Here is a 24,593-nt window from a genome sequence, read left to right as displayed (position 1 = left end):
CTCCCAGGCTGGAGTGCTGTGGCGCGATCTCGGCTCACTGCAACCTCTGTTTCCTGGGTTCAAGCAATTCTCCTGCCTCAGCCTCCCAAGTAGCTGGGACTACAGGTGCGTACCACCAGGCCCGGCTAATTTTTTGTATTTTTAGTAGAGACGCAGTTTCACCATGTTAGCCAGGATGGTCTTGATCTCCTGACTTCGTGATCCACCCACCTTGGCCTCCCAAAATACTGGGATTACAGGCGTGAGCCACTGCACCCTGCCAGATTTTTTTTTTTTTTTAGATGGAGTTTTGCTCTTGTTGCCCAGGCTGGAGTGCAGTGGGGTGATCTCAGCTCACTACAGCCTCCGCCTCCCAGGTTCAAGCAATTCTCCTGCCTCAGCCTCCCAAGTAGCTGGGCATATAGGCACCCGCCTCCACACCCAGCTCATTTTTTGTATTTTTAGTAGAGATGGGGTTTCACCATATTGGTCAGGCTGGTCTCAAACTCCTGACCTCAAGTGATCCACCTGCCTTGGCCTCCCAAAGTGCTGAGATTACAGCGTGAGGCACCCTGCCCAGCCCTCTGGTTGGATTTTTTGTATGTGAAATGTTTCAATCATACATAAAAGAATAGCATAGCGGGCACTCCTGGTGCCAGCCCTGGGTTCAGTTCCTTACTGACAGCACAGGTGAATCCAGCAGAGATCTCATCCCAGGAAAGCCGTTGATGGCATCAGCTCATCCCAGTGTCAGTTGATTCTTGTACCCATGATGGCAACGTGTCCCCCAGCCTGCCTGGCCATTTCCTACTCCATCCGTTTCACCAGCTGTGGGATGGGGGCAGTTTGTAAACACTTCATGCCTCAGTCTCCTTTTCTGTAAAATAAAGACAGTGACAGTGACCATCTCAGCAGGTGCTTCTGAGGAATCAGTGAATTATTATAGAATGGACAAGGTAATTGAAATGTGCTGCGTGTTGCTTGTGGCAGAGGCTCCTGGGCCAGAATCCATCCATCCATCCATCCTGTATACATGGATGTAGTTTATTGTTCGTAAGTTAAAGCTCAATAAAGTTGATACAAAGTCTGTAGATTGTATCAAGCCTGACGTAGACTCACCGCTGGACGGCATAGCTGCTCCTGGTGATGTCACTGCTGTTATTGTCACCGCTGAACCGTTAGACATGGGGGCAGCCAAGCGCTGAACCTAGACATGGGGGCGGCCCACCTTGACCTGTGCACTAACCAGCCACTGAGGCACTAGGACGTTCCTGGTACTAGGAGAAACACTTTGTTCTGTGAGACTCCAGTTAGGTTTTGGCTAGAAGCACTGTTGATGTTACCATTATTTTCTGATGATTATGTAATGCTCACATTTTGCCTAGATCATCTTGATTTCCTTTGTAAACTCGAAGGCCGTGGTAACCCTCCTTTTTATTTTCAGCATCCCTACCCAACAGAGGATGAGAAAAAACAGATTGCTGCTCAGACAAATTTGACACTACTCCAAGTCAACAACTGGTAAGGTGCCCTGCTTCCCGAAATCATGCCTGTCAGCACGGAAGAGCACTTGGAAATGCTGGCACCAATATATAGTGAAATCTTGCTGAAAATAGATCCCTCGTTTTCTTTTTTCCTAACTGAGACAGGTCTTGCTGTGTTGCCCAGGCTGGTCTCAAACTCCTGGCCTCAAGTGATCCTCCCACCTTAGCCTCTCAAAGTCCTGGGATCATGGGTGTGAGTCACTGCACCTGACTAAAAATATGAGTTCTTTTAATGGGCAGTGGGAGCAGGAGACTTAGGAATAAACCAGATTCAACCTAAGTTTTCATATCAATACCTCATTATGGACTGCATCCTGCCTGCCTCTTTAGAGCTGTTTTTCGGTCAGGCGTGGTAGCTCACACCTGTAATCCCAGCACTTTGGGAGGCCAAGGCAGGTAGATCACAAGGTCAGGAGATCGAGACCATCCTGGCTAACACAGTGAAACCCCGTCTCTACTAAAAATACAAAAAATTAGCTGGGCGTGGTGATGGGCGCCTGTAGTCCCAGTTACTTGGGAGGCCGAGGCAGGATAACAGCGTGAACTCAGGAGGTAGACCTTGCAGTGAGCTGAGATGGTGCTGCTGCACTCCAGCCTGGGCAACAGAGCGAGACTCCGTCTTAAAAGAAGAAAAAAAAAATAACTATTTCTCTAGGGTGCTGCTGTCCCCTAAGCCCCACACTCATACAAAACGGTGATGTGAGGCCGGGTGCGGTGGCTCACGCCTGTAATCCCAGCTCTCGGGGAGGCAGAGGTGGGAGATAGCTTAAGACCAGGAGTTCAAGACCTGCCTGAGCAATATAGCGAGACCTCATTCTCCACAAAAAGGAAGAAGAAGAAAAAAAGGTATAACAGAACTGTGATGTGTTGTTAGTGGATGAACCTTGGGATGGTGGGAGGCCAAAAGTGAGAGGTCCTGCCCCATGGGGGGACCCTCTGCTGCTTTTTCTTGTGGAGGTCCTGCTCCATGGCAGAGGCTGGGAGCCATTCCTAGGAGAGAAACGCCCAGGAGGACATTTCATAAAACGTCCCCTTCTAGTCCTGCTGTCAAACGTTGCTGTGGACACTTAGACTGTGGCCACAAGCCCGTGTTCCTAAGTGGCACTGAAGTGGGGGGTGGTCTTCCATTTTGGTTATTAGTCACTTGTCTCATTTTTTAAATTTACTTATTGTTCAGATGTAGGAAACAATTTCAGCTTAATAAAACTGGCATGCATAAAAGAAGAAAGCACAAATTCTTCCAGTTGTAAACATTATTATCTTTATCTTAACTGTGCTAAAATGTGAACTTGTTGAAGTTCCAGCAGGAAAGTCTTCGTCTTTGTGCAGTTGTGTGTGCAGGAGGCACGCCTCGGGGTTGCGTAAGCACTTCCGCGATCCTGCACTCTTGCCATTCTTTTAGATTTGGGTAGTCACAACAGACTGTACTGTTTGCGTTATTTCCTGTTAAACCTTTTAAATAGAATATTAACAAAACTTTAAAGATTCTGAGTAGGTTGTTGCTGCGATGGTTGTTAGCTACTGCTCGTGTTCTTGGTGGTTTTCCTGGAGTCTATGTGGAAACCACATGCTTTGGCTGGGGCACACCCGTGGTGGGTGGGCTGAAGGGGGAGGGATGCTTCTCTGGATGTGCTGGTGCCCCTTCACTGCTCAGCACCCTCCCGCTTTCCTCCGTTCATGATTTCCCAGTGTTCCCTGACTTGCTACTATGTTGCATTAACAAATTGTCTTATCTAGGTTTAGTATCAACTTTTGATTTTTAGTATTATTAACAGTTTAATAATGTAACTTTTAAAAATTCTAAATTTCTGAACTCTGTAATATTTGTAGCTATTTTTACTTTTTCTGACTTTCTTTTCTTTTATATTTACAAACATTGCATCTTGGAGTGAGATGTACACACCCATCATTAGCTCATGCCTCTGCTGGTAGCAGCTTTGAATAAGAAGGATTTAAAAACACATTACAGGCCGGGCGCAGTGGCTCACGCCTATAATCCCAGCACTTTGGGAGGCCGAGGGTGGATCATGAGGTCAGGAGATCGAGACCATACTGGCTAACACAGTGAAACCCCGTCTCTATTAAAAATACAAAAAATTAGCCGGGCGTGGTAGTGGGCGCCTGTAGTCCCAGCTACTTGGGAGGCTGAAGCAGGAGAATGGCGTGAACCCGGGAGGTGGAGCTTGCAGCGAGCTGAGATCGCACCACTGCACTCCAACCTAGGCGACAGAGCGAGACTCCATCTCAAAAATAAATAAATAAATAAAAATAAATAAATAACACATTACAGGCCAGGCACAGTGGCTCACACCTATAATCCCAGCACTTTGGGAGGCCGAGGCAGGCACATCATGAGGTAAGGAATTCGAGACCAGCCTGACCAACATGGTGAAACCCTGTCTCTACTAAAAATAGAAAAATCAGCTGGGTGTGGTGGCATGCACCTGTAATCCCAGCTACTCAGGAGGCTGAGGTAGGAGAATGGCTTGAACCTGGGAGGCAGAGGTTGCAGTGAGCCAAGATCGCACCATTGCACTCCAGCCTGGGCGACAGGGTGAGACTCCATCTCAAAAAAAAAAAAAAACCAACACATTCCAATAGCAGTGGGACCTTCCCTCCCAGGTCTTGTTGGGGTTGTGGGTAGCCATGGAGCTTGTGCTGCAGGGATCACCAGGTTCCTCTAAATGAAGCATGGTGGGATCCGATCTGCTTCATTATTATTAAGACCATGTCCTAATATGATTGTAGATATTTTAAAAACCGTGGACTTTTAAAATTAGGCAACATTAGAGCTGATCCAGTTCTAGTTCTGTTGTTTTGCAGAGGGGGGCACTAAAAAAAGAGAGAAGTTGTCACAGTGACACACCAGAGTAGAATCTGAGTCTAAAAGTAATGCTTTTATTTCCCTGATACCGTGAATGTGGCTACTCAGCTATCCAGACAGAGAAGTCTGGCTTTTACTAGACGAGCAATGTGTAACTCTAATAGGAGGTCAACGACTTTATCACTCGTGTTACTGAACAAAGAAGGCAGAAATGAGGCCTTAAGCATGCTTGGTATTGCCACTTCTGCATTAGGTTGGGGTAATGCGTGAATCTGGACGGGTTCTGGTTTCACAGGTACTTTCATGGGACGGATGTTGTTTTTCTTTCCGTTTCTTCCCATTGCAGCTTCTTTTGTAGCAAAGTGGCTCAGTCGGTGGCATAGGGTGGCAGGTGCAGCAGAACGCATGTCTGGGTCGCTATCTTTGTCCTCCAGTCACTGCAGGAGGAAGAGCCGGCCTGGGAATTTGCGTCTCCTTGCACTTGCTCAGATTTAAAGGCAACAGCTCAGAGCATAAGAATGGGAACTGAAGACAGCAGCCCTTAATCTTAATGTATTTTGAGATTGCTGTCATACTCATTTGATATGAAACAATGTCTACCCTGCCTTGCCAACCTGTGACTGTTGGGCCGGATGCGGTGGCCCACGCCTGTAATTCCAGCACTTTGGGAGACCAAGGCGGTCAGATTACAAGGTCAAGAGATCGAGACCATCCTGGCCAACATGGTGAAACCCCCTGTCTACTAAAAGTACAAAAATTAGCTGGGCGTGGTGGCGGGCGCCTGTAGTCCCAGCTACTCGGGAGGCTGAGGCAGGAGAATCACTTGAACCCGGGAGGCAGAGGTTGCAGTGAGCTGAGATCGTGCCACTGCACTCCAGCCTGTACAACAGGGAGAGACTCCATCTCAAAAAAACAAAAACAGTGTCCAGCCTGCCTTGCCAACCTGTGATTGTTGCTGGTCTCGTTCTCTATGGGGTCTTATCACAGGTGTGAGTTCCTAGTTTGACAGAGCCACTAACGTCTGTTGGGGATTTCATCACTGCTGGTGCATATGTGCCGTGCTAGCCACATGTCTAGGGCTACTGGATGACTTACGCCTTCAATCATCTAAGAAACAGCTCATCATTGGGAATAGTTTTTGAAAAGATGCAGCTCTTGCCTTAGATCGTGCTTTGTGGTGAAACAAGAGGAGGTGGCAGTCCCATTCCCTGATGGCTCAGACAACGTGGCTCTGCCACGTTGGTCATCTGGTGACGTCCAGACGAGTGCAGACTGCCCGATCGCCTCAGGCATGATGACACTACAGAAAGTCTTGCTTCTTTAACATTTTTCTTCCTTAGGGAAAATAGTGTCAGATTCACAAATTCAACAGTATCATTTATGTTGCTATGAGTGTCTAGTTCACAAACACGCACTAAAGGAGTTAAGGCAAAAAAAAAAAGTGCCATGGACAAGTTGGTCCTTATTTACATGATTTTTAAAACAACAGGCTCTGTGTTTCTGGGCATTTAGATAATTTAGAATAGTGTTGAGTCCTCTTAAGTAGTTCTCATAGTGGAGAACGTGAGTTATTCTTTGTAGCGTGGTTCATAGAGCAGCGTGTTTGTTGGGATTTGTTAATCCTGTATAGGGTCTTTATGAAGTCTGTTTTCATGGAAGCTTCTCTTTGTCGACCCCAGGTTCATCAATGCCAGAAGACGAATTCTTCAGCCAATGTTGGATTCAAGTTGTTCAGAGACCCCCAAAACAAAGAAAAAGACAGCTCAGAACCGGCCAGTTCAGAGGTTTTGGCCTGACTCTATTGCATCAGGAGTTGCACAGCCACCGCCGAGCGAGCTCACCATGTCAGAAGGTATAGGTGGCTGGCCAAGGCCAGACATAGTGGCCCGTGGGGTGGGGATTTTGAAGAGGCCTGGATTGGGCCTGTTAGCTGTGAGCCTCAGGTCATGCGGTGAACGAAAGTACATGTGGTTCTCTTTCTCTGCAACTAAAACATGAGGAAGCTGCATTCTGGGTGCATGGGAGCTCTCAGTGAGAGTTAGGAGCACCAGTAGTAGAGAATGTAAAACACATGATAGAGATAATGAAATCATTAATTCTGCCTCCAAGACACGGTCACGGACAGTGGATCTGCTCCTTTGCTTCTGTGTTTGTTCTCCTTTTCCCTCCGACTCCAGGTGCGGAGGAGGGACTTACCCCGTTCTCAGCATGTGTCTTCTTTCTCTTCATCCTCCATGCCCTTCTCTTGTTTTTGCTTATTCCCTGTGGCCTCTGCGCTCCATCCCCTGACACAGGCAGCCATTCTGATGTGTTTTATAGGCATCTGTCTGTTCGTGTGAGGTCTTCATATTTTTGATGGTTTTGTGTGCATGCGTTTTTTTTTTTTTTTTTTGAGATGGAGTCTCACTCTGTCGCCCAGGCTGGAGTTCAGTGGCGCGATCTCGGCTCACTGCAACCCCTGCCTACCAGGTTCTCGCCATTCTCCTACCTCAGCCTCCCGAGTAGCTGGGATTATAGGTGCCCACCACCACACCTGGCTAATTTTTTGTATTTTAGTAGAGACAGGGTTTCACCATGTTGGCCAGGATGGTCTCGATCTCCTGACCTCATGATCCGCCTGCCTCGGCCTCCCAAAGTGCTGGGATTACAGGCGTGAGCCACCGCGCCCGGCCTGTGTGCATGGGTTTTTAAGTATATGTAAATGGTGGTATTTCCTCTTCTTTCTTTTTTCTGGCAGCGATAGAACCTTATTCAGTTAGGAAAGTTTGGGGCCATTATTTCTTCAACCGTATTTTCTCACCTTCCTCCTGCAGCCCTTTTTAGGGACTTCAGTGCCTGTGTATTAGGTGGTGAAAAGTTTCACACAGTTCCTGCTGTTCCTTCCAGTTTATTAGATTCTCTGTGTTTAATTTTGGGTGATTTCTGTGACTCTCCTTCCGCTGCACTAATCTTTGCTTCTGTACGGTTCATCTTACGCTCATCCCATCCAGTGTGGTTTTCATCTGAGACCTTGTAGTTTTCATCTCTCCAGAGGTTCTGTTTGAGTCTTTCCTGTCTTTCCTGAGTCTACTTAAATTTTGAACACACAGAATACAGTTGCTGCCACTGTTTTGATGTCCTTCTCTGCGAATTCTAACATCTGTCAGCTCTGGGTCAGTTTCAGCTGATTGATTTTCCTCCTTATGACAGGTTTTCCTGCCTCTTTTCATGCCTAGTCATCTCACTGGATGCCAGGCATTGGGAATTTGGCCTTTTGAGGTGCTGGATGTTTTTGTATTCCCGTAAGTCTTCTTGAGCTTTGCTCTGAAGCGCAGTTAGGTCACTTGGGAGCAGTGTGATCCTTGTGGGTGGTCCCCAGCAGTGCTCAGGCTAGCGCAGATTATCCCAGCTGAGGCCAGACCTTCCTGAGTTCTCCATCCAGTGCCTGAAGACAATGAGTTTTCCAGGCTACCTGTGTGAGCACTGGGCTGTGTTCTCTGTGGTCTTTTCAGACGGTTCTTCCCTCGACCTCAAGTCAGTTCCCTGTGGCAGGCGCTGATGGGTTCTCCACTGAATGCGCAGGTGACTTTGCGCGGGGGGTGCTGGCCCCCTGGTTAGGATGGGCTGTGAATCACACTTATTTTGTCTCCATTTAGCCTTTCTTGAGTTGTGTTATATGCATTTAAACCAGAGCGTCCTCAAGTACTGCTGTGACTGCATCCTTTAGGTTTGGATGTGTGGTGGTCTTCTCTTTAAAGAATGTACAGCTAGAAAGTTACTCTGTTTCTTTCTCCCTCTTTCTCTGTCTCCCTCTGTCAGAAAAGGCAATACCTATCTATTGAGGAAAGACATTCAAACAAGAACATTCAGTGAAAAGTAAATCTGTCTTCCATCCTGGCTTCTACTTCTCCAGGGACAACCATTGTTACCAGTTTCCTGTACAAGCTCCAGTGCATACATGATATAATATTGTATGCACAGACATGAATGAATGAAAGTGTATCTTTAAAAAAAATTTTTTTTTTTTTTTTGACAGAGTCTCTGGCTGTCACCAGGCTGGAGTGCAGTGGTGCAATCTCAGCTCACTGCAACTTCCGCTTCCTGGGTTCAAGCAATTCTCCTGCCTCAGCCTCCCGAGTAGCTGGGACTACAGGCACATACCACTACACCCAGCTAATTTTTGTATCTTTTGTAGAGACGGGGTTTCACCATATTGGCCAGGCTGGTCTCAAACTCCTGACCTCATGATCCACCCACCTTGGCCTCCCAAAGTGCTGGGATTACAGGCGTGAGCCACTGCTCCTGGGCCTCTTTTAAAATTTTACCCAGATGTTAGCATATCACATAACACTGTCTCTACTTTCTTTCATTACTTATTAATACATCTTGCAGAGTTTTACAGATGAGTAAATGTTGGTCCACTGTATTGTTTAGTAGCACCATAGCATTCCATTGTTCAGTGTTTTGTTTTATTTTATTTTTTTGAGACAGGGTCTTGCTCTGTCACCCAGGTTGGAGTGCAGTGGGGCAAGCTTGGTTCACTGCAGCCTGAACCTCCTGGGCTCAAGTGATCCTCCCACCTCAGCCTCCTGAATAGCTAGGACTACAGGCATGCACCACCATGCCCAGCTAATTTTTAAACTTTTTGTAGAGATAGGGTCTGCTGGCCAGGCGCAGTGGCTCACACCTGTAATCCCAGCACTTTGGGAGGCTGAGGCGGGCGGATCACAAGGTCAGGAGATCGAGACCATCCTGGCTAACACGGTGAAACCCCGTCTCTACTAAAAATACAAAAAATTAGCCGGGTGCAGTGGCGGGCACCTGTGGTCCCAGCTACTTGGGAGGCTGAGGCAGGAGAATGGCGTGGGCTCGGGAGGCGGAGCTTGCAGTGAGCTGAGATCGCGCCACTGCACTCCAGCTTGGGCGACAGAGCGAGACTCCGTCTCAAAAAAAAAAAAAGATAGGGTCTGCCTATGTTGTCCAGGCTGGCTGGTCTGGAACTCCTGGGCTCAAGGGATCCTCCCTCCTTGGCCTCCCACAGTGCTGGGATTACAGTTGTGAGCCACTGTGCCCGTCCTCTCCATTGTTGAGTTTTTAATTTGGGCCTTGCTCGTGGATATTTGGGCCGTTTCCATCTTCTGCTGTTAGGTTTTACAACAGGCTCTGGCATATGACAAGGTTTCTCTTCTTTCACACGAATCTTCCTTCCTCTTTCTGTCTTCTCCTCTTTACTTTGTTTCTCCACTATATTCTTCTTGTGTCTTTCTTCGGTGTTTTTGGGTTTTTTGTTTCTACAGTACTTTTTGCTCCATGAATCTGTGTTCTGTATAGTCCTGATCTCCACTGAGGCTGTTCTTAGGCCAAGGCCTTATGAGCTAAGCGTGGTCTGAGGCTGATTTCAGAAAGAGTTTCCTTTTTGGTGGTTGTTGTTTTTCTGAGGCAGAGTCTCGCCCTGTTGCCCAGGCTGGAGTGCAGTGGTGTGATCTCCGCTCACCGTGAGCTCCGCCTCCCGGGTTCACACCATTCTCCTGCCTCAGCCTCCCGAGTAGCTGGGACTACAGGCGCCACCACCACGCCCAGTTCATTTTTGTATTTTTAGTAGAGACGGGGTTCCACCGTGTTAGCCAGGATGGTCTCGATCTCCTGACCTCGTGATCTGCCCGCCTCGGCCTCCCAAAGTGCTGAAATTACAGCCGTGAGCCACCGCGCCCAGCCCAGAAAGTTTCTTAAATCCCTATTGAACATTCCCTAAACATATATAGGTTTTTTTTTTTTTTTTTTTTTTAACTTCAGGTCAAACAAGCAAACAGTACCCAATTGAGTAATAAAGTGTTTTTCTGAGAGTACTAATTTAAATAATGACACACCTTCATCCTGCTGCAGGAGCTGTTGTCACCATCACCACGCCCGTGAACATGAACGTGGACAGCCTTCAGTCTCTGTCCTCGGACGGGGCCACCCTGGCGGTGCAGCAGGTCATGATGGCAGGGCAGAGCGAGGACGAGTCTGCGGACAGCACAGAGGAGGACGCGGGTGCTCTGGCCCCTGCCCACATCAGTGGGCTTGTCTTGGAGAACAGTGACTCCCTACAGTAGGGGCAGGAGCAGATGCACCTGACTTTTTAGAGTTTGCACAGCAAACATTTTACACAGTTTTATTTCTAATATGTTTTATATGTAGATATAGAAGAGTGCACTTTTGTATTTCATAGTAAGCTTAAAGCGCGTCTTTGCCGGTGCAGCGACTTCTTTCAAGAGTGTGTGTGTGTGTGTGTGTGTTTTTTTAAAGAAATTCTTTAAAGGTTTAACGCTAGATTGTGAGGAATGACACACCACTCCCTCCCCACCTTGAATCCCTAATTAGATTAAGAAATAGCGCTGCCATTTTCTAAACCGTGATGCAGTTTTCACTTGGTTCTGTGGTTCCAGCAGATCTCAGTGGGCTGGCTTATTTGTGTGGCCCATGGATTTGAAAGAAGCTGCTGCACCCGAAACTGCCAGTGTGCGGTGACAACGGCACACGCCTAGACTGAGTGTGGTTTCATCGTGAGTGGATGGATGGCAAGCTTAGCAAGCCTAAGTCCCCTCATGTTCAGTGAGCCTGTTTCATTTGCTATATATAAAAAGAAACTCCTATTTTTACCTTGCTGGAATTATTGGATAAAAAAGCTATTTTTATAAATTCGTTATGAATTGGATGATGACTATATTGAGGATAAAATTTCTAGAGAAAGAAACAATACATGCTTGCTATTAATATTTCAATTTGGAATGTTCTGAATTGACCAAATTTAATGAACCTGCCCAAAGTTAGCTACTGTTCCATGGTTCTTTGCTCTCCCAGGGTAGTGATGAGCATTTACTACTATAAAAGAAACAGCTATTTAATGAAATTTTGATATCTGCAGATTTTTGTTGATATGTAATGCTCGGATTGCATTTTACACTTGATCTAAACATGTATCGAAATGTATTTGCTAAGTAGGACTTCAGGTAAGTGAGGCGAAATGGTAGCCAGTGATCCGTTAGGAGCTCTTACCATACATACTCCAGTCTAATTTAAATCTGACCACAGTTCCATGGTTGCTTTACCATGTTAGCTGTGTATTGTTTTAGAAGTTTTAAATTCAAAATATGTTATGCACAGAATGTTTATTATAAACTAATATAAAATGTGCTCTACCCCATTGGCTCAGAGCTAGGGCAAGCAGCAGATATTCAGACTTTATTACTTAACTAGCTGACATCCCTGGAGTCCCAGCAGCGAGTTGGTCTGGCGAGGGCGCAGTGGCAGCCCCCACGGGTTGGCTCCCACGTTTGCATTTGTGGCTGGTCTCCTGGTGTCAGTGTTCTTTTGTTGTACGTTGTTGCTTTTGACTTTCCAGAGCCCTCCTGCTCACTTGACCGTATGAGATTTGGAGTAACTGTAGGACTAATGTTTCCTGGTAACAAGATGAACTGAAAGAGTGGGCTGGGTTCTGTTTTCTTCGGTTTTGATTTGTTTTCATTTGTTTACTTAGGAGTGGTGCTTTTTCTCAGAAAACAGGCCACAGTGTTTCATACAGAATGTCTTTATATCATCTGAAATGGTATGGCCCAAGTTCATTTGTTTATAGGGTCAGGAATGTCTTTAATTCTTGAGATTCAACAGTAATGATTGGTTGTAAGCCAAGGGACATTTTAAGCGAGTGAAGTGTTTTTTCTGGAACTGATTTTTCCCAAAAGAATATATTAATTGAAGTTAATCATAGGGGAGTACTTCTAGATAACTTAGAAGTCAGCGGGAAACATACAGAAATGTATTTTAAAATCTTTCAGGAGCTTTAACTGAAAGACTTGATTATCAGCTCTTTTGGGGAGAGAATGACTTTTTTTTTTTTTTTTTTTGAGGCAGAGTTTTGCTCTTGTTGCCCAGGCTGGAGGGCAATGGTGCGATCTCAGCTCACTGCAACCTCTACCTCCCTGGTTCAAACGATTCTCCTTCCTCAGCCTCCCGAGTTGCTAGGATTACAGACATGCGCCACCACGCCTGGCTAATTTTGTATTTTTAGTAGAGATGGGTTTCTCCATGTTGGTCAGTCTGGTCTCAAACTCCCGACCTCAGGTGATCCACCTGCCTCGGCCTCCCAAAGTGCTGGGATTACAGGCGTGAGCCACCATGCCTGGCCGAGAATGAAGCCACCATTGCATTCCTCATTTGTGAACTGTTTTCTCATATTTTAAGTCAAGTCTACAAGATCATTTTAACCTAAGTTCCAACTTTGTTGACTTTTTAAAATAAGCACCCATGAAAGCCAGCCAGCCCGCCCTTCCTCCTTCCCTCACCACCCTCCGTCTCTTGGGCTGCCTGCTCTTTAGTGTAGATTGGTGGAAGCCATTCACAGAATGTAGACTCATGTATAGGTCACGGTTTCTTTCCCGCATTAGAAATCACATTCACTGAGCAGTGGATGGAATTTAAACACTGCCCTTGCCCAGCACAGTAGAACGTGCCTCTCGTTCCAGCTACTCGGGAGTCTGAGGCAGAGGATGGCATGTGCCAGGAGTTTGAGGCTGCAGTGCACTGTGCCTGCACCTGTGAATAGCCACTGCACTCCATCTTGGGCAACACAGTGAGAACCCATCTATAAAAAGAGGGCACTGTGTGAACCTCGGTGGCACTGGGAAGCTCTGGCCTGAGAGTTAAACACCCATGCTGAATGGTACAGTGTGCATTCTCCAGCTGAAAACTTTCAACTTTCCTAAATTCTTACTAAATTCAGAGGAATAGGATAAAGATCATGTAGAGAGAGGGTGTTTATGGACATAGCCTGAGTTTCCTTTAACCTCTCTCCACTGGGTGCTTTTAACTAGCTTCTACATGGCAAGCCGTTTCAGTTTGTAAAATCACTGCCCAGCATGTTTGAGGTCAGTTGGCACCTTAAAACACCTGTTCCCCAGCCCTCGGACAGTGGAAAGAATCTGTAAAAGTGTGACCCCTTTAAGATTTCATTTTAAATGATCAGATTTGATCCCAGTTTTATTCTTGTTGAATTTTTCCCTATGAAGGCTCCCTTTGAATGTGTCTCGAGACCCAAATTGAGCATGTTGCTGTTGTTGCTGCTCTGCACCTGTTGAGGAGTGGCAGGGCTGGCTGTGCTGGGTTCCTGCACGCTCCTGCGAGGGACTAGCTTGGCCTTTGCGCTTTGATTCCAGATAGTAAGATGAGTGGAAGTGTTTATCCAGTATGCAAAGGAAACCCTCACGGCTAAGTGCTCCGGGAGTTGTGTCTGCGTGACCTGAGAGTGATCCGTCTCCTGCCTGTGTGAGGAATCAGGGTGCCCAGCTGGGGTTCTGCCCCCTGCGAAAGCCCATTCCTGGCACTTAGAACTCAGCAATCTTCTTTCGTTCTAGTTATGTTCGGTCTTTGAAACTGACAATCTTTGAAATGTGAATACTGTAACAATATGTTTTCTTGGATTGTTGTCTTTAAAAAGGATTTTTGTGAAGCAATTGATTTATCAAAGCAAAAAAATTAAAAATAGAAACTTGCTTTATGAATGTTTTATTTTATAAAGCTCATGTCACCGAAAGCTGCTTTTCCATTTTAGGTAAAACATTGAGAGTGTTTTCAGGTTTTCTGGTGACATGTAGGGTCTGTAGTGACCCCTGCATATTGGGAAACCAGGACCACACTACATCGGACTCTTCAGGTCCATTCACATGTCCAAGAATCTTTTCTTCAATTCCTTACTTTGTTCATTCATTGGTTGTCCAGGCAGAAAATGGAAACAGGTAGCTTTTAGGTTTTTTCTTATAGTTTTCCATAAATCTAATTATTCTGATAGTTCATATTATAAATTTTCATGACAAGAAAGTTCCTGAAGATTTAAAAGGTACATTAAAACAATTTCAGAGGGTTTTTAATCTTTGTTATCCAAAGTGTTATAACTCCCAACAACTGTTCATGCTTAGAGGGTAAAGTCAGCAGACTTATGTATTTTAAAAACCACATCCAAAATTGTGAGTCTTGTTGGTGATTAGTAGTGACAGGTGACTGCATTGTTTCAGGAAATGTTTTTCATTGATTTACAGAAAACCGAGGCACTGTGTTGTGTCTCAAGTTCCCTCAGGTCGGAGGTGAGAGGACGGACATGAGCTTGATTAGTGTGGGGTCTCAGGCAGTCCCGGCGTCTCTAGACTTTCAGGGCTTCCTTTGTGAAAAGGAAGAACTGGGCCGGGCACGGTGGCTCCAGCCTGTAATCCCAGCACTTTTGGAGGCCGAGATGGGCAGATCATGAGGTCAGGAGATCGAGACCATCCTCGCTAACACAGTGAAACCCCGTCTCTACTTTAAAAAAAAAAAAAAAAAAACTATCCAGGCGAGGTGGCGGGCGCCTGTAGTCCCAGCTACTCGGGAGGCTGAGGCAGGAGAATGGCATAAACCCAGGAGGCGGAGCTTGCAGTGAGCTGAGATCCAGCCACTGCACTCCAGCCTGGGCGACAGAGCAAGACTCCGCCTCAAAAAAAAAAAAAAGAACTGGCTTATAAGGTTTATTCTAGCTCTACAATGATGTTTATGACTAATATAGACTCTCTCCATCTAAAGAGAGATGAGGAAGTGAGTAATGGTCTAGCAAATCCAGAAAATAAGAAATATTTGTATTAAATATTTAGTGTTGCACACTTTCTGAATTATACGAATGTCATAAATAATGTCTACTTTTAGCTTTCATCCCATTCTATTATATATACTCTCAGAAGAAATTCTTAGTACAAGGCCAGGCTTGGTGGCTCACGCCTGTAATCCCAGCACTTAGTGAGGCCAAGCTGGGTGGACCACCTGAGGTCAGGAGTTTGAGATCAGCCTGGCTGGCCAACATGATGAAACCCCGTCTCTACTAAAAACGCAAAAATTAGCCAGGCGTGGTGGCTCATGCCTGTAATCCCAGCTACTCAGGAAACTGAGGCAGGAGAATCTCTTGAATCTGGGAGGCGGAGGTTGCAGTGAGCTGAGATTGCCCCCACTGCTCTACAGCCTGGGGCATAAAGCGAGACTCTATCTCAAAAAAAAAAAAAAAAAAAAAAAAACTTAGTACAAATTATTTTTGCCCTTGTACAGTAAGATCTTTTTACCTTCACTAAGACCTAGGATCACTGTTTAACTATCGTTGTTCATAAAATCTGCGAGACGAGTGACTATATAGCATCTAAGCACGTGCGACTGAAAGCAGTGAATGCTGCTCCCAGTGTGGCATCTGGGCCTGGGCCAGCTTTCCCCAATGCCACATCCTCACCACGCGGCCCAGCTCGAGTTGGCACCTGCAGGCTCCTCTCTGCCAGGCCTCCTCAGGTCTGGCTTTTGTAGTCTATAAAGGACTAGTTAGGGTTGCTTACTTGGATAATTTGTAAATATTCTGTATAAAAATAGTATTTAGAAGGTATCGTCTTATACAGATGTTTCCATTCTTTATCTCGTTATGTGAATCAGGATTTCAACCCTGTAAAAAGCAAGAATGGTTTTAATATAAATCAGGAATTCTAGGCCGGGCGCGGTGGCTCACACCTTTAATCCCAGCACTTTGGGAGGCCGAGGCGGGCGGATCACCTGAGGTCAGGAGTTTGAGACCAGCCTGGCTGACGTGGAGAAACCTGGTCTGTACTAAAAATACAAAAATTAGTCGGGCATGATGGTGGGTGCCTGAAATCCCAGCTACTCGGGAAGCTGAGGCAGGAGAATCGCTTGAACCCGGGAGGCAGAGGTTGTAGTGAGCCGAGACCATGCCACTGCAGTGCAGCCTGTGTAACAGAGCGAGACTCTGTCCCCCCTCCTCACCCCCCAAAAAAATCAGGAATTCTTTTATTCCAGAATCTTTCAAAAGAAACATTTTAGGCTGGGCACAGTGGCTCATGCCTATAATCCCAGCACTTTGGGAGGCCAAGGCGAGTGGGTCACAAGGTCAGGAGTTCCAGACCAGCCTGGCCAGTATGGTGAAACCCTGTCTCTACTGAAAATATAAAAAATTAGCCAGGCATGGTGGCGTGTGCCTGTAGTCCCAGCTACTTGGGAGGCTGAAGCAAGAGAATTCCATGAACCCAGGAGAGGGAGGTTGCGGTGAGCTGAGATTGCGCCACTGCACTCTAGCCTGGGCGACAGAGTGAGACTCCTTCTCCAAAAATAAAAAAAAGAAAAAACATTTTAATGATGGCTTTAGTTGCTTAGACATTTTTAGAAAATGGCCTGTAGAAAAATAAGGTATATTTAAAAATATTTCACTTTATATTCACTGTTTTCTTTCACATTATCTTAACACAGCAATCCATGTCAGAAATAAGTTGTGAAGCCCTTGACAGTTTACATTGTCTTGTGTGTGAGTGTCGACTGAGTTGTAGAGACCGTGGAGCTAGAGGAGAGCAGCCAGCGAAGGTGGAGAAACGCTCAGCTGAACTGTGCCAGGGAGTCCCAGGAAGGAGCGCTTCCCGCAGCAGAAGCTGTGAGAGTGTGGGTTGCTGTGGGAGGGTAGATGGGAGAAGGACAGGGGGCTGGGCAGCCAGGAGGGACTGGTGGCCTGGGAGACAGCAGTGCAGAGGAGAGGGGAGGGCAGAGGCAGGCGCCGTGGGTTCTGGGCATGGCCGTGAGCCACTGGAAGATGATATGGGAGCTTGTCTTTGCTCTGCTGGGGAAGAAGCCCTTATTTTGAGACCCCAAAGGCATACATCCGAGGGCAAAACATGGGTGATCTGGCCAGATCAAAATTCAGTTTTTCTGTGCAGTGGAGGACACAGAGGACTGTTAACAGGTGGTGACTGACAGCAGCACTTTCCTTGTTCCTTCTTTTCAATGCATAAAGCCAGCAAGGAGCCAGTGTTTAGGGGGATTCTAGAAGTCTCTAGAACCATGACAGCGAATGTTAATAGTTCATTGAAAGGAGACCAGAGGACCAAGCAGCACGTGAAGACTGCAGGCGTCGGCACGCCCAGGGAGTGTGAGCTGGAGCCCAGGGGCGTGCCGCCTTGTCGGCGGGCTGCAGTGAGGAAGCTGGGATTGGGGATCTGCAGAAACGGGACCACTTGTGTGGTGCTAGCAGGAATATCACAGGGCTAGCCATTTTGGAATGAACCTGACAGTACAGTCACATGTCATGTAACAACAGGCTGTGCTCTGAGAAACGCCTCTTTAGGGGACTCTGTCACCGTAGGAACACCACAGTGCGCTCACACAGCTCACGACACATCCACCCTGTGTGGCTTAGCCCGTTGCTCCCGGCCAAAGACCAGCGCGGCACGTGACCCTGCTGTATACCCGGGGCAGTCCTAACATATCGTAAGGATTTGTGTGTCTAAACAGCTAAATTGGCCGGGTACCGTGGCTCACGCATGTAATCCCAGCACTCTGGGAGGCTGGGGCAGGCAGATCACTTGCACTGAGCTGCTCGAGAGCAGCCTGGGCGATAGAGTAAGACTTCATCTCTACAAAAAAATGTAAAAATTAGCCTAGCACGGTGGCTGACTCCTGTAGCTCAGCTCCTCGGAGGCTGAGGTGGGAAGATGTCTCGGACTCAGGAGGGAAAGGTTTCAGTGAGCTGTGATGACACCACTGCATGCCAGCCTGGGCGACAGAGCCAGACCCCGTCTGAAAAAAAATGTGCTAAACAAAGAAAGATACAGTAAAAATACAGTCTAAAGTGTTAAAAATAGCACAGGGCACTTACCAGGAGCTGTCAGTGCGTCAGGGAGTATGAGTGGGCACGGAAGCCTAGGATGTTACTGTGTGCACTTATGTGCGCTGGCAGCACCAGACACGGGAGATACGCTGTGCTCCACGTTCTGACGACAGGGACTTCTCCACTCCGCTGTAACCTCACGGGACCTCCTTGGTCTGCTAGGTCTGTTGTTGGCCGAAACATCGTGGATGGCACAGACCTGCGCAGAGACGCTCACTGCAGCCTCGTCTGTGGCGGCAGGGGTTACAGAGGCAGCGTGGACACCCACATGGAGGGGAGCGGGGTGCGCTGCTGGGCGTGTCGTGGGGGTGTGGCTGTGTGACAGTTGGCGCCGGACATTCTTGGGTCTGCTTCTGTCAGTAGCTTTATTTCGTGGCCGTGGATTGTCTGGTGTTTATCTCAGTTTACTGAATGCCGGGGGTCTTTTTGTAGAACAGTGGAGACCTAGATGAATAGTCCTCACGCCCAGAAACAGGCACTCCCCTTGGGACAGGACCTGGGTGGGTGTGGTCACCAGGTGAGCTGGCTGTGGGCTTGGGGCTGCCTTTGTCCCTGCGGGCACCACAGGCTTCCAATTCTTCCAGCAGTGGCCACGGCCACCCTGCGCATGGTGTGGGTGCCAGAGTGGCCCTGCCCCTCCTTAGGTGCCAGCAGGCCTTGGATGCTGCGCTGTGCCTGGTGTCTGTTCCTGCCCTCCCTCGCAGAGGGCTGCTGCTGCCTGCTCCTGGCTCCGCCGTCGCAGGTGGGTCCTATACCCTTGGGGTACAGGGCTCATGCCCACTCCTGCCTCTGCTGCCAAACTCTGCCTTATCTCTGGACAGTGGCTTGGGCGGGAGAGTGTCTGAGCCAGGGGAGACCTTGAGTTGAAAATGTTTCCTGCCTCTCCCCGGTGGCTCTTTACCTGGTGGAAGGAGGGAAGGGGCTGCAGGTTCCCCGTCCCCTCACTGTTTTCTCCTTTCCTGCCCTCTGGCAGCTGCCAATCGGGGCGGGCAGGAAGGCCTTTGCCCTGCGCTCCAGAGCTCTGTGCACAGTCAGAGTTCAACAGAAATGGGAATGAGGAAGGGGGAACATTCGGCTTTGGAAATGGTTTTCACTCAGAGCTGAAGGCATTGCCTTTTACCTTGAGCAACGTAAAGCCGTTCTGATTCCTGATTCTCTGTACGGAAGGATTCTCTCAGGCAGTGTCCAGGGTCTGATGGCAGGAATGACATCTCCAGTCCCCTGTGCTCCTCTGGAAGGGAGTTCCCCGCTCTTGATCCTGGGGAGGGTCTCTGCGGCCTGCTGGGGAGGTAACTGCCATGTGACTGACAGGTTGAGAGGGCTCAGGCTTGGCCCGGGTGCCATGTTGGAAGGAAGCCCAGGCCGTGGGGACAGGCCATGCATGTGTCCTGTCTGCCAGCCCGTGCTGACCAGCTACACACAGGTGAGCCTACAGGCACCTCAAGCCACTCCAGCTGATGAGCAGAGCAGAGCCCAGCCGCCCGTGAGCCCCGCTCCAGATACAGATGTGTGAGCAAAATAAATGTTGCCACTGTCTGAAGCCACTTTTCTGGTTGTTGTTAAACTGGCTTAGTGCCTGAGGCGGGACTCTGTGGCCGCTTCTCTGTCATGTCACGTGGGGCCTTGGCATGGGCCGTGCCCGTCGTGTGCCAGGCATGCGCTGGGCCATGTCAGCCGTGCACCAGCCTTCCTGAGGCCTGCCGTGGACCCACGCTGCCTGCCGGTGATGCCGGCTCTGGATCCAGTCACTGAGCGGGGGTGTTAGATCCATAAAGCAGCAAAGTTTGGGGGAGCTTGGAAGGGAGTGGGCCATCCCGGGCGTCTTCACCTGATGCTGACGCCACCTGGGTGTGAGCCAGCGGAGAGGGCTGTGCCCAGGTGTGGCACTGTGGGCAGGAGCTGCCCACTCAGGCTCTCTGAGGCCTTTGAGTCGTTCTCTCCCAGTTCAGACTTCCCTCCGACAGCTTCCCAAAGCTTTGATGGAGCTGTCCTGAGTCATGTGCACATCCTTGCTAGCTGCAGCCTGAGGAGACACTGAGCACGTGGTTCACATTTTTAAAATGATGCTTTAATCAAATACGTTAAGTTAAATCTTTTTTTTTTTTTTTGAAACAGAGTCTTGCTCTGTCACCCAGGCTGAAGTATAGTGGCACGATCTCAGTTCACTGCAACCTCCGCCTCCTGGGTTCAAGCAGTTCTCCTGCCTCAGCCTCCCAAGTAGCTGGGATTACACCCGTGTGCCACCACACCCAGCTAAGTTTTATATTTTTAGTAGAGATGGGGTTTCACCATATTGGCCAGGCTGGTCTCAAACTCCTGACCTCAAGTGATCCGCCCGCCTCGGCCTCCCAAAGTGCTGGGATTACAGGTGTGAGCCACTGTTCCTGGCCAAACTAAATCTTAAGAGAACACTTTTAAAATATTATTTCAGTGCCAGTAGTTGCTTCAGTTAAGCACTCATTGGTTAAAAAGAATGTCACTGATACTACCTCTGCCCACCGCCTGACAGTGGGTTCTGGCCTGGGCTCTTTGAGGTCCACCTCCAGCTGAGCCCCACCGAGGCCTCATTGCCCCTACTGGCAGGAGAAGCCAGCTGATATGCCCCTGAGCTGAGGGCTGTTGAGGATTTGGTGGTCCAAGGCATCCCTGGACTCACTGCCTGCCAGGCAGGGACAGCCCCTGCAGAGGAAGAGGCTGAATACTGGACAGGGGTGCCTGCCACTCCACAGGGCCTGTCCAGTGCCTGTCCTGGTGGGTAAGCAGCAGGCTCACCACCTACTCAGGGCCCAGCACCACCAGGGCTGTGCTACAGGTTGCAAAAGGCCCAGCGGTGCCTGAGCCACTCTCCTGGTGAGGAAGACGCCCAGACACAGGGCAGCTATCTGCACGGGAAAGGAAAAGCCTGACCTTTGGGCCACATCACAGACACTTGGTTGATTTAATAAGACTGAATCGTGGCCGGGCGCAGTGGCTCACTCCTGTAATCCCAGCACTTTGGGAGGCCAAGGCAGGTGGATCACCAGCCTGGCCAACATGGCAAAACTCCATCTCTAGCAAAAATACAGAAATTAGCTGAGCATGGTGGTGCACACCTGTAGTCCCAGATACTTGGGAGGCCGAGATGGGAGGATCACTCAAGCCCAGGAGGCGGAGGCTGCAGTGACCCAAGATGGTGCCACTGTACCCCAGCCTGGGCGACAGAGCCAGACTTTATCGCACAAAACCCCACAAAATCCTGAATTATAAAGCACACTAATAGACTGATTCTGTCATTAAAGTACTAAAAGGATTATAAACCCAGCGTTCCTCAAATGCAGTCTTTAGGACTTGAACAGTGGCTGGTAATTAGCTGCATCTGTGTCCCTGTGCGGGCACCTGCCAAGCCTTGGAAGCCATGTGTTGTCTTAGGCGGGTGGCATGTCTTCTTGCACTGCTCTTTTTGCTAGACATTTGCTCACATCCTTTTTTATATTTTTAAACAAATAGCACAAATATGAACTTGGGCTTGGACCAAGACAGTAGTTCCGAGCTTAGTGAAACTCACAGCACTAGGGTGAAGTCACTGGGCACGGCAGTCTCTTGCTGACAGCCTGTGCTTCTATTTGACATCATCTTTCATCTGGCTCCTGCTGTCACTCCCTTGCTGGTGGGTTTTGTAAGCATTGGTACTTTTTTTTTTTTTTTTGAGACGGAGTCTGGCTCTGTTGCCCAGGCTGGAGTGCAGTGGCCAGATCTCAGCTCACTGCAAGCTCCGCCTCCCGGGTTCACGCCATTCTCCTGCCTCAGCCTCCCGAGTAGCTGGGACCACAGGCGCCGCCACCTCGCCCGGCTAATTTTTTGTGTTTTTAGTAGAGACGGGGTTTCGCCGTGTTAGCCAGGATGGTCTCGATCTCCTGACCTTGTGATCCGCCCGTCTCGGCCTCCCAAAGTGCTGGGATTACAGGCTTGAGCCACCGCGCCCGGCCTAGCATTGGTACTTTTCAATGATCCCTTCTGGAAACCAGCCCCTGCCTGAGCTTTCAGGAATGTATCTGTTTCCACCACTTTTCAGCGATTCTTCCTGCTCCCTTTGCCAAGGTGTGTTTCTCCAAGATTGGAGGGGGTCGTTTGAATCAGCCCAGATGCTTTCGGCAGCGAACAAGAGGCCCCAGCACCCGGCTTCCGCCCCAGGAGGGTGTTGGTTCTCTGGCATCTCTGTGGCCATGGGGTGCCACCGTAGCAGCCAGGGCCACACACTGCTTATCGGGGCCCCACCAGGGGATGCTGTTGCTCCCGGCCCTCTCAGCAGAGCCCTGGGACCCATGCTGTGTGGACTGCTGAGGTCACAGGCCCACCCAGACTAGTGACTGGCAGGGAATGGCATGTACCCGTTGGCTACTGTCTACTGAGGCCAGTCCCTAGTCCCCATTCCCGCCCTCCCATCATCATGGCTGTGGGAAGAGGCAAGGAGACCTGAACTGTCAGGAATGAGGAAGGGGATGGATGCTGAATAGATTGACATCCATGACCCTGGGTTTCCTCCTTCCCCTACCTCGAGGGCTTTGGCAAGATTAGGCAAGTATGTGAGGAGGAGGAGTGGGCCTGGCTTCCCTGAAGCTGAGCAGTCAGGGCCTGAATGATTTGAATGGGATCCAGGTAAACCCCATGGCCCCACATGGCAGAGACTCTGCACGGAATCCAGCCTGGGCTCATGACCCTGCGGCCTCACAGGCCTGGCACAGTGGTGCCTGCTAATTCCTTGCCTCTGGTGGGTAGGGGACTGATTGGTCCTGCTGATGGCAGCAGCAGGCCATCTTTGGAGCAAAGTTGGAGCTGAGTTAAGGTGCTGTCACAGCCTGACTGGGTGTGCACACACTTGGGGCAATGCTGATATGCCAGCCCCTTGCCACCTCGGCCCCCTCTGGACTTTGGGCACTGATAAGCGTAGGAGGAAAGCCAAGTGGGGACTGAGGGCAGCTTGGTGCTGGCCTGAAGGCACCCTTGGCACCATGAATGGCAGCAGGAGGCAGACCGGTTCCTGGGTGGAAGGGGGCAGGTCCTTGGTGAGGCACCCCCTTCAGGCCAGGAAGGGCTTGAAGGCTGGGGGCAAGGCTGCCAGTCCTGTGAACTGGAGTGGGAACTTATGGTGCCTTTTTCAGGCCTGCCCATGGCCTCCCTTGGACCAATTGGCACAGCATGCACTTCCTCCCCATTGAGGCCCATAAAAGCCCCAGGCTCAGCCAGAGCTGAGCAAATGTTGGGACGACCACCTGCAGACAGGAGCAACCTACTCCAGGACCCCCTCTTTGCTGAGAGCTGCAGAGACGATGGAGCGATGACAGGGAGACGATGGGACGACCAGCTGCAGAGAAGAGCTGCCCTCTCTGCTGACAGCTGAGCACTGGTTGGGATGACTTGCCTCACAGAGAGGAGCTACCCTTTCTGCTCGGAGCTGAACAGACGCTGGGACACCCTGGCTGCAGAAAGCAGCTGTCCCCCTGTGGGTTTCCTCAAAGCTGTTCTATCTATCACTCAATAAAGCTTCTCTTCATCTTGCTCACTCTCCACTTGTCTGCGTACCTCGTTCTCGGATGCAGGACAAGAACTCAGGACCTGCCAAATGGCAAGGCTAAAAGAGCTGTAGCACAAACAGGGCTGAGATGTGCCCTTTGCTTGCCACATTACAGGTGAAGCAAAGGAGAGAGGAGCTGCGGCCCTTTGGGGAACCCAGACCTGGGAGCTCCCCAAGCCAGGGCTGTGATTCCCTCTTTGGGACCCTGTGGTTCCTGGTGTGTCTAAACTTTTGGGCACCACCGTGTTCCCCAGTGCCACGCTGTGGAAGCTGCTTGCCGTGTGCTCGCTCTGGCTGACGCCTCACAGGGAGCCAGCACCTAGAGCTGCTCGCCTGGCTGAAGCAGCTGGCATGTCTGCCAGTGCACCGTGGCCAGACCCCACGCGCTCACACACGCCTCACCATTCCATGCCTGACTCGCCCTTGGCAGGCATGGGACCCAGGCCTGTAGTGTGAGCCGAGGGCAGCCTGCCAGCCCAAGTGGGTGAAATGAGCCCAGCAAGCCTGAGCAAAACTCGGGCAAAGGCCCCCCAGCCACAGAGGTTTTGGCCGGAAAAACGACACCCTGAAGATCCCATAACACGACTCTCCCAGTTTGCAGCACTTCCCCTCTCTTGGTGCTGTGATGTCTGCTTGCAGCTCAGCGTCTGTTCGAGCCTGTCTGTTGTCTGTTCACACGCTCCCATCATCCTCCTGTGTCTGTGAAGTCTTAAACCTTTAGTTAAGTCAATACATGTCTGGTGGGATGCAATTCTCTATTGTGTTCACTAAATTAAGACTAGCTGACATGTCTGTTGTTATTCCACATTACATACATTCTACATATTTCTAAACCAAAAAAAATGATGTAGCTGGGCACGGTGGCTCACGCCTGTAATCCCAGCACTTTGGGAGGCTGAGGCAGGCGGATCACAAGGTCTGGGGTTCGAGACCAGCCTGGCCAGCATGGTGAAACCCCATCTTTACTAAAAATACAAAATTAGCCAGGCCTGGTGGTGAGCGCCTGTAGTCCCA

The 24,593-nt window shown here is 49.3% G+C and overlaps 1 protein-coding gene and 1 long non-coding RNA gene across 11 annotated transcripts in view; one reads left to right on the top strand and one right to left on the bottom strand.

Moving 5' to 3' along the window:
* The window catches only part of PKNOX1 (PBX/knotted 1 homeobox 1), a 71,784-nt gene extending 57,938 nt beyond the window's left edge, over positions 1-13,846 (top strand). For 7 of the 9 annotated variants that reach the window (XM_065541346.2, XM_065541344.2, XM_065541345.2 and 4 more), the window contains 3 exons: positions 1,424-1,500; positions 6,027-6,199; positions 10,210-13,846. In XM_065541346.2, coding sequence (XP_065397418.1) covers positions 1,424-1,500; positions 6,027-6,199; positions 10,210-10,421 — 462 coding nt within the window. In that variant the 3' untranslated portion in view covers positions 10,422-13,846. The remainder of the gene's footprint in view (positions 1-1,423; positions 1,501-6,026; positions 6,200-10,209) is intronic. The other 2 variants (XR_012431959.1, XR_012431960.1) reach the window with 2 other exon arrangements.
* LOC141409790 (uncharacterized) overlaps positions 1-24,593 on the bottom strand; it is a 31,738-nt gene that overhangs the window by 789 nt on the left and 6,356 nt on the right. Inside the window, exons 2-3 of one of the 2 annotated variants that reach the window (XR_012431962.1) lie at positions 18,017-20,062; positions 659-856 (exon numbers count right to left, since the gene is read on the bottom strand). This is a non-coding gene — a long non-coding RNA (uncharacterized lncRNA). Of the gene's footprint in view, positions 1-658; positions 857-16,484; positions 20,063-24,593 lie in introns of those variants that run through there. The other variant, XR_012431961.1, reaches the window with a different exon arrangement.

This window comes from Macaca fascicularis, chromosome 3, assembly GCF_037993035.2.
Source record: "Macaca fascicularis isolate 582-1 chromosome 3, T2T-MFA8v1.1".
NCBI lineage: Eukaryota > Metazoa > Chordata > Mammalia > Primates > Cercopithecidae > Macaca > Macaca fascicularis.
Note: the sequence above shows the minus strand (reverse complement) of the source record. Positions and strands in the feature narration are given on the sequence as shown.